The following is a 9,930-nucleotide window of genomic DNA, read 5'->3' as shown; positions in this document are numbered from 1 at the left end:
TAACATTTCTTAAATTCACTGCTGTAGAGATGATTGTATTCAGTTGGCTGGTGTTAAACAACAAAATTGTACAGCATATCTTATAAATAACCAACTTTTCGGAATTATTATGTGACATTGAATGTGCCTTTTAAGCCAATGACACTTTGGCACCTATTTGTGTTGTTAACTTTAGCTGGTGCAATGTTTGTTCAACCAAAGATGTTCAACAAAGAATTGATTTGTTCCATCTAGAACCTTCTCATCAGTGTGCAAAGAAATATATACCATATTTTTAATATCTTTTTAATCAGTGCCATGGCCGTAGCCAGGGTTTGAAAATTAGTGAGGTCCAGGATGGGGTATCAATATATACACCTAATATTACTAATAAATACTATTAATCATTTTTTATAAATGTTATCAATAATAAAGTTAAATGATAAACTTTTACACTGTATGAGCAGGGCTTGACTCTTTGACACAGCATTTTCACTGGCACCACAATTTTGTTTTGGGGAAATTGTTTTATATGATTAAAGTTGACAATGGCCTGCTAAAATTTAATTGAGCTGGCACCTTTTATAAATGTACATGTTTAATATGCACCCAAATCAAAACTGTATAAGGTCATTGTTAATGTTTAGCTCTGATAGGGTTGTGTATAAAGCTCCTTAACGAAATGAAAACATGAAGACATGAGTCTCTGCCTATTTCTTTTAATGTAAAAGCAAAAAACACGTCATGGTCAGGGTATTTAAGATTTTCGTTTTTACAGACAAAGTACAAACTATTTACATGCTGTTTGCTACTATTGGATGTGTCTTTTGGGAGGAAGGACATTAAATTAGACATTTTAGAATTTTATTGATTAATGGACCATATGCTCAGGGTGGAGTGTATTTTTTTATTTTCAATGTAACAATACCTATTGCTGTAATGGTTCATAAGCATATAAGAAAAAATGCAAAGTGCTCTTATGAATGTTTTTAGCAATGGGGTTTACTAAATTGATTGAGAGGGTGTGTTTGCATATTTCATTCTGTAGCCTGTGCTGAAGAATTGTGTGTAGAGTTATGCGACTACATTTGAGGGTTTTTTACTGATAATATTGTGATGATCATTGCGTTTGTGATAGGCTACTGGATCAGGTGACCAACTGCGTCTTTTGAAAACTGTCGGTTAAGTGTTGTGAGATCATGCGTTGATAAACACACCCAAAATAAATGTCGAAAATGCAGCTAATTGGCAACTTCCCGCTATATTAACTTCCTGAAGTGTGTCATTAAGGGGAAAAAATGCCAAAGACGCTTACAAAATCCCGGCCTGGCAGCGGCAATCGGATGACACTGCCAGCCTCCCGCAACGAAATTAATCCATCTCATTCATTTTTACACCACGGACAATAAACAATGTTGTAAACCATATAAACGGAATTACCCTTAACACTGACACTCAGAAGAGTTTTAGACTCTTCATTCAGAGCTTCACCTTTTATAATTGAATATGACCTCATAGCTGGCTACAGGCATCAGTGCTACCCCTTTAAAAATCTTGGTAATATCTAAATATTGTATAATAACTATTGTTGTATTTACAGTAAACATCCTTTATGATATAATGAACAACACTAGACCACTTCACAAGATGCAAACACTGGTCCTTCCGGTTTAATTTCAATTTATTTTATTTTTAAATCTTTTATACATAATTCGATCTTTAATTTATTCGTTAAAAATGTTGAGTTGGTTTGGTTTGGTATTTTGTTCAAATGTATGTGTAGTGTTAAAAACTGAAATAAATTCTTCTGGACCAGCTTTGAACCAGCATTGTTTTACAAAATCCAAAGTGGTCTATTGTGTGAGGTGAGTGTGAAAGTGATGCTGGGATAGGCTTCAGCCCTCCCGCGACCCTCAGAAGATAGGGTCAGTTTGGAGGATGAATGGATAATGACCAAATAATGTTTGCACGGTCTCAGGAGTCTATTTTTCCTCATAATTTCATTTTACAGAAAACATCCTAAAATATATTTTTTTGTATTACATTTACTTCTGACTCTCCTCTCTGTGCCCAGAGGACATCTTGAGTAACAAGTGTGCACTTTGCCCAATTCCTGTATGAGTGTGTGTGTGCGTGTGTGTGTGTGTGTGTGTGTGCGTGTGTGTGTGTGTGTGTGTGTGTGTGTGCGTGCGTGCGTGCGTGCGTGCGTGCGTGTGTGTGTGTGTTTGTGTATGCACGTGTGTGTGCATGTGTGTGTGTGTAACAGAGTTGACTGTGTGTCTAACTTAGATTAGTCTGGTCAGTGGGTCTGTTGTGCTTTGGCTAGGTCATTTGCATTTTTTCAATAATACTGCCCTTTTCATCTTTTACACAAATAGTCCTTCAACTCTTTCTAGTTAAACACTCCCCAAAATTTTAACCAATTCAAAATGTATTATTCCAAGTCAAAACGATGAAAAGTCAAAATCCTGTAGAAAGAATTCCTACTGCAATTTTCATTATATAGCATACAATTTACAATCAATTATAAATTCTGTTCTAAAACTTTAAAATTAGATATTATATAATTTACAGTTTTAAAGGATCATGATGCTCATCCAGTAACATGATGTTACTCTAATACAATATTTTATTGAACTCTAAGGATGAGATGAGATTCAAGAAAAATGCTTCAGGAATTTCAGTATGATCTTACTTGATTTCTAGATGATTCTTATTTAGTCCCAAGATCTAGACAGGCTTTCAAATTATACAGTTATTAGAAATTCTTTAAGGCATTTAGTATGCTGCCCTAGAGGATGTTAAGAACAAAAGAATGCCAGATTGATGACAGTGGCCATCCAGAGGCATGATGTCCATCCACAACTCCTGCACTATGATCAAGAAGACACAAGAATTGCGTTTGGACAATCAGTCTCTGGCTGCCAGGTTGTAGAGAACAGAAGATATGAAGGTTTGATAGAAGAGTCCAACTCAATCCACTGCTAGAAACAAGAGTGAACTGAGAGCATCTTCTGAAAAAGAGAGTGGTCATTGTTATGTTGATTCAGATTCTTCTGTAAAAAGTTATTGCCAGACTGTATAGACTTCAGTAGGATTTGGTTTATAACTAGAAATGTACCTGTAGATAATGTATTAGATCAGTCACACATCATATTACATCAAAACATTGTAAAATAAAATGAGAATAAGACTGAATCAAGTGTATTTCTCTCTAAAATCATTGACTATCATATACTCTGCATACAGACTAAATCTAAACTATTGACAAGCCATTTAAAAAGAAAGTTAAATTGCAGTTAAATAAATCTTTGCTGAAATTCCCATAGCACTGAGTTTGCTTTCCATCTTACCTTTAGATACATTGTTCTATTTCTTAACCCACAAACTTCAAATGTTATGGATAAATCCACAGAGGAGTGTTCTGGTCAGCGTCCTGCTCTGTCTGTCGGTATCTGTGTGTGTGTCCACACCTTCCTCTGCCTTTCCTTCTATCCATCTCATTACATGCAGCAGTGGGGTTGCCTAAGAGACCAGGCCTGAAAAGAGAACATCTCTCCTACTACAATACACGGAGAAAGTGACAGAGGATTGGGGGCGGGGGGGTTGAGAGAGATGGAGAAAGAGTGAGAGAAGTACAGATGACAGGTGGATGGATGCAAGAATAACTGCAACTACTTGTGTGACTATGCCACAGATAGTCAATCTGTTCAAGAGTGTGTTTCAAGCACTCGAGTCTGACTTATAAAATGTTTTTCGATGATTTGCTCAAGAAACTGGACTTTTTACAGACTTTATCTTTAAGTCGTGCATGTAGCTAAAAAATAAGCAACTCTATAATTTTCAAAAAATGCTCAAAGATAGCAAGAAACGCAACATTTGGAAGTTGGTTGACTGCCTTTTATTACGTTTGGTAAAAAAGTTTCTGTTTGTGTGTGTTTTACTGTTAGCTCAGTTCGGCCTTCTCTGACATTTTGAGGAACTTTTTCCACAAGACTGTGATGACGCGTTCAACGGTCATCAGCATCGTAAAAAAATAAGTTTTTTATATACTTAAGTATATACGAAAGTATATATACTGTATATATACTTTATATTATATTACCTTTGCATCAAATTACAAAAAAAATTGTTAACGCTAATGCAAGGGCGTCTATGGAAGTCAAGGTATATTTGACATCATTCTCTCCTTTGACTGCCATTATCACTCTCTCTATTTTTTTTCATTTAGTTAAAAGTAGAGAAAACACTATCGTTGAGTTTGCTATTTGAGCAAATGAGAATGCAAAAAATATATTTGTGGTACAGTCTCCCATTCACCACTACAGAAGTTTACCCAACTATGACGATTCCGCTGCTGAGAAACCCGGAAACGTGAAAAAGGTCCATTAGTAAAAAAGGTCAAATAAATCATTTTAGATTTTGTTATCACCTGTTGGGGCAACTTTTTAATTATTGAACCAATATCATTATTTTCACCTTCAATTCATCATTCCCTAACACTTTTGGAAACTACTGCTGTAATAACCTGACTCTTTTGGCATTAGTGATCCTGCTTGATGTGCTAAATCAAAACGCTTCCCTTATAGGAATACCATGTAGTACCACTGACCACTGTGTTACCGTGACAACCCTCACACAAAAGGGTGTGGCGTGGGAAAGGCTCTTTGAGGTCAGGAGTGAGGGTCATGAGGTCAGGGATCACCAGCAGCTGGACAACACACAAGAGGAGAGGAGGGTGAGAAAGGAACAGGGGACGAGGGGAGTGGGGGGATTGCAGCTGCTTCAACAAGACATTAACATTGAACTGCAGAATAATACAGAATATTGATGAGGGTCCATTGAACAGTCTTCAGCTGACAAGGCCAGATCTGCAGAAAAACCCGCTAATGTGTAACGGTTCATGTGATTTTGCGATTCGGTGACATCTGTTTCAAGCTCCTATAGGTATTATGGAACGTTGGCGTGCGATTCAGGCCGGACAGAATGTCCCAGTGGCGCTGGATGAAAAGCGGTGACACAAATCTGTATCCGGGATGTGTGGTGGCAGACTAATACTTCCATGAAATGAATATGGGAAAATTCATTGCAGTTGAGGTGAATATAAAGATGACACTTTTTGGACAGTATAGCACCATATTCATATTAGAAGATCTATTTGATAAATCAGAGAAAAATGCAAAATCTTGTAGTAAAGCAGCTGGTATAGCTGAATAATTTTATAGGAAGATAATGTTTTAGAAATATACAAAATTTAGTAATAGGATAAACCCATTGAGATGTACCATCTCGTTTTCGAGGGGGTCCTAATATTCCATGTAACACAATTATGACATAAAGACAAGATGAAATTACAATTAACAATACATCAAACCAACAAATAAACAACAAGACAAACAAAAATGACAAATATTACCCCAACAAATTATCAAAATAAGCAATATTAAATACACAGCAAAAATACAATTATATCATATCTAAAGATTTGCATGTGTATTGTCTAAGAGGCAACTAAAATTCTGACTAGAGAGAACAAACACTGTTGTATTTCACTTCTTATTTTCTTATCGTTAAATGTATTTATTAGATATGTTGATTATTTAGAGTGATATCTGAAGATGCTGATTATGAAGATTAAATTAATATTTCTTAACTTTCTGAATGTTATTTATTCATATAATGACTATTATTATTAAACATCAAACTGGTGATTTTTTTTAATTTAAAACAAATTGATAGCACTTCCTGTCCTCTTTTGATTGACTGGATATATCGGCCATTTATAGCCGATAGTGTGAAAAATTGCTTTTTATCAACAGATACCGATTATTGGCCGATATATCGGTGCATCTCTAGTATTTAGTCTTTCTTTACTAATTTTATATATTCATTTTATAAATTAATTCCATACTTTCCCATTCTACATTACGTTTATTGCTGTTGTTTATAATCTTACTCTGAGTCTATTGCCTTCACAACACTTTTAGAATAAAAGTACTATGAAGGTACAGTTTTATTCCTATGAGAACAAAACATTTAAATGGGCACTTAGGATATAATTATGTACCCCAAAATTTGTACCAAACTTGTTATGTTTTGTATCTGTAAAGGTACAAAAAAGAACCCTTCAGGGTACCACCCCAGCGACCACTATTTTACCCTAAAAGGGGAGTACAGTCCAGATAAGGAATGTCTCAATCTCAGGGTTTTTAATATCATCATTTCTAGTCAGATGAAGTCAGACTGAACATTATATAAATATAATACAGTAGCCTTTCATGTTTATTTTTAAAGACTGAATGAAGTTAAATTTTAACCTTGTTTTCAATGCATGAATTATTTTCTACTCACTATTGGCCCCATCTTTATCTGCCTCATGGTAAAGTAGGAGTATTACCTATGACTATATTTGCGTAACATACAAAGTTTTCCTGACAAAGTGAGATATAGTGCAAGAAGTGCAAGTGAATCTTAAACCTTGGATCTGTAGGACCGTTTTTGGCATAGTCAGTTAAATCTATCATTTCTGTGTAGCTTGACAGGATAATATTAGTACTTTTATTTCTGCATCCAGTTGATTTATCAACATCATCACACCAATAATTGATTTCAAATAGAAACTTAAAGAGCTGTTATTCTGTTGTGGGCAGTGATGGTCTGAGGTACCAACCGGTGCTGCTTGCTCTTCAGAGCGGTGTGAAGGTGAGGTCAGCCAAGCTAAGGTCAGGTTGACTGGTTGTGAGGCTGTTCCAGGGGGTCAAGGGGAATCGGCCAAAAGAGCAACTGAGGGGGCAATAGCAGTATGCAAATGAATGGTGAATTGGTTCATTTGGCTGCTGATTTACATTCCCATATGTCCTCCAAGAGAACTTGCATTGTCCGAGAGCAATCGGATTTCTATGAAAATGTCTGTGCTTTTCACTGAGTTTTAAAAGACAATGAAGTGCTGGTGGGACGAGACTCTGGAAATGCCTTCAGAAGATGTGAAAGATGTGAACACACTAAAATCATTTAGAAACTAAACCAAATAAATAAAAACATATGTGACACGAGGAAATATGTGTTTAATAACAAATGTAAACAGTGCTTGAATGGCTGATTATAAAATAAACATAATAAACAAATAAACATTCAGTCCTACAGTGTAAAACTTTGCTGTAGTTTTTGCAGCAGGTTTGCCAGTAACTTACTGTAACTTACTGTAGATTTAATTACTACTTAATATACTTTCCAATTAGTACTGTTTTCAAATACTTTCATAAAAATTAAAACACTTTGACTTTTGAGATTCAAAATGAGCAAGAAGAGACTGGAATTAGCACAGCAAACTCTGCAAAAAATGACATTCTTCCTAAGCATTTTTCTTTTGTTTTCTGTTAAAATATTACGATACATTTACATAACAAGAAAAGTGACCCAAGGTATTTAGTCTTGTTTTATGAAAGAAAAATATATAAACTAGGTAAGTTTATGCTTAAAACAAAATTGTACATTAAATCTACAGTAAGTTACTGGCAAACCTGCTGCGAAATTACTCTAATATTCTCACTCAAAGTATTTATAAGAGCCGGTACATTCTGACCATTGAGGAGCTGATTATGTGCAATAGTTATTACTGCATTCCCCACATCTTGAATAATCTTGATCACAGGCTCCCAGTAAATGCAACCTCCAGTGTGAATCTCCAGTACATTGACCCGCCCACTAAGAACATTCATGTGGTAGACAGCTGCCTTGAAATTGTGCTGAATTTGAGCTATGGCCACTAGGCGCTGCTGCAGCCATTCAATATTGCTCTGAACATTATTGAGCGTCTGGTTGGTCCGCTTAATCTCATTCTGTGTTTTGGAGATTCTGCTCCTGTAGTCTTCAATATTTATTGTGTGCTTCCACATTTGAGACATGCACTCTTTTACCTCGTTTTTAGCATTTACGATGGCAGCTTCAGCCTTGACAATTGTTTCTATTCCGTCGAACAATATCGGTGGACCTAAAAGAAAAGAAGACATCTTTGAAAAACAAACAAATGTTTAAATTCAAGTTTTAAGGTGGGTAGATGTGTTTCACAATGTGATGTGTAAGCCTGTTTGATGTCATCTCCAGATGATATGTGATGGATGGCGCTGATTGATTGAATATTTTCAATCAATTAAGGTAATTTTACAAAAAAGTTACATAAAAAAAGAGGGGTCACTTACCAGCAAACCACCCAACAACTGGTACTGCAGTAATGACGGCCCCTGCAATTACCACCAATTTACCACTGGTCTTCATCTCTTCCATTTTTTCTAGCTCATATTCTGCCGCCTCTTGGTTTCTTTCCGCTTGCTTCACAGCTGCATTAGAAGCGTTTAATGACTCTTCAGCAGATTTCTTCCTTCTGTGTAATGTTTCAATGGTCAGGTTTTTCTCTTGCTTCTCTTGCTGAACGTGTTGCTGCTCTTTCGTAAGTCGTACCATGCATTCGTCCAAACATGTCAGCTTTCCTTTCAGTATTCTCTCTGACTCCTTCAAGCACCGATCGGCGTGCTCGATGTGTCCCCTGATTTGTTGAAAATTGGAGCACATGTCAGTGACTGGATCTACATGTGCATTAAAGAGGGATGTGCACATGTTACTGAGAGACCAAATACCCTCTTGCATGAGCCTACTTATGGCCTCCATAGACTGCAAGTCATTCACACTGCAAAGTCAAATTTTGCTGGCATTAATATGACATATTTTGCATCATTGTTTACTCGTAATCATATAATGTATGCACGTAATAACTTACCTGGATAAGTAGTACTGGCTCATTTTGACCTGTTATACAGAAATACAATTGAGGCTTATATTATATTCATGACTGTGGCAGAGAACTGTCTGCATGAAAACAAATTGGCCCTGATTATATTCCCTCACATGCTGAAAAAGCGTTATGCTATTTTACAGATTTTTCACATATTTTTTAAAATACGATCAAAAAGGTAATTTGACAACTGTCAAATTACAGAAAAACACTGCAAATTTACAAGAAAAACAGAAAAAAACGTTTTTACAGTATATTTCTGGCGCCCCGGCAAATTTACAAGAAAAACAGAGAAAACCATGTAATTTTACAGGGAAAACTTTTATTTTATAGAATATTTCTGGTGCCCCAGCTGCTGGAAAATTTCCATGTTTTTTTACAGTGTAAACAAAATAAAGTAAATAAATAAAACAAAACAAAACATTATGCATTAGCTGGAAATTGTCTCTTTAAAAACTTCTGAGCTGTCAGTAAGATTAACATTGACGTATTTAACTCTTTCATCATATGTGACTTCTTTACACTTTATTTATACAGTATATAAAAACTGTAATAAAAATACAAATCTGTCTGCAAATTACATAATGTTCCATCTCATGTCATAGTACATGGTTTTGAACACAACATGGAGTTAGCTTAAGCTCAGATAGCACAAGTAGATCTATAAGATGTCTGCTAAAGATCTGGGGATCTGAAAAACATTTGCTGCATCTACAATGTCTCTTAAACGTGTTTTAAAAGCAGTTTTAAATACATTATAAATCATAAACATCTTACAGACATCTAAATATCTGTGTGACATCTGACAGGAAATGTCTCAAAAACGTATTGTACACAATCGAAAAATAAATGCAGACATCAGATAGACGTCTCCGAGATTTACTGTATGTGTGCTATTAGTGCTACCCTAATCGCTTGTGCTATTAAATTGTGTAAATGGCAGAATAACAAAACAAGCCTTACCGTGTCCTTACCGTGTCCAAAACTGAGAGAAGCCAAAGTTTAATTCTATATAATGAACAAAGCTCTCTGTGTTTTCATTCTTGAAATCCCCCAAACAGTCTTAAAGCCCTCCAGTTATGCTTGTGTTACTGTCAGAATTTCGCTTTCAGTATGATAAACAGCTCTGCTGCGCTGTATTTATGCCTGACCTCCAGCTGAAC

The 9,930-nt window shown here is 35.7% G+C and overlaps 1 protein-coding gene across 2 annotated transcripts; it reads right to left on the bottom strand.

Annotated features, from left to right (window-relative positions):
- Nucleotides 1–6,129: 6,129 nt before the first annotated feature.
- On the bottom strand, nt 6,130–9,906 carry LOC130557993 (uncharacterized). 2 transcript variants are annotated; one of them, XM_057340168.1, is made up of 4 exons: nt 9,742–9,906; nt 8,753–8,781; nt 8,178–8,662; nt 6,130–7,969 (listed from the first exon to the last, which is right to left on the bottom strand). In XM_057340168.1, the coding sequence occupies exons 2-4, from the start codon at nt 8,773–8,775 to the stop codon at nt 7,488–7,490; spliced, it is 990 nt and encodes a 329-aa protein (XP_057196151.1). In that variant the 5' UTR covers nt 8,776–8,781; nt 9,742–9,906; the 3' UTR covers nt 6,130–7,487. The 2 variants fall into 2 exon arrangements, with proteins under 2 accessions (XP_057196151.1, XP_057196150.1); XM_057340167.1 differs by having other exon boundaries at nt 6,131–7,969; nt 9,731–9,906.
- Between the last annotated feature and the right edge of the window lie 24 nt (nt 9,907–9,930).

Source organism: Triplophysa rosa, linkage group LG8 (genome assembly GCF_024868665.1).
Source record: "Triplophysa rosa linkage group LG8, Trosa_1v2, whole genome shotgun sequence".
Classification (NCBI taxonomy): domain Eukaryota; kingdom Metazoa; phylum Chordata; class Actinopteri; order Cypriniformes; family Nemacheilidae; genus Triplophysa; species Triplophysa rosa.
The sequence above is the reverse complement of the archived record's forward strand: the minus strand, read 5'-3'. Positions and strand labels throughout refer to the sequence as shown.

Coding starts and splice junctions, on each gene's coding strand:
- LOC130557993 (XM_057340168.1), bottom strand. CDS start 8,775: ATGAGCCAGTACTACTTATCCAG. Junction 8,663..8,752: donor AGCCAGTACTACTTATCCAG/GTAAGTTATTAC, acceptor TTGACTTTGCAG/TGTGAATGACTTGCAGTCTA. Junction 7,970..8,177: donor AGTTGTTGGGTGGTTTGCTG/GTAAGTGACCCC, acceptor CTTTTCTTTTAG/GTCCACCGATATTGTTCGAC.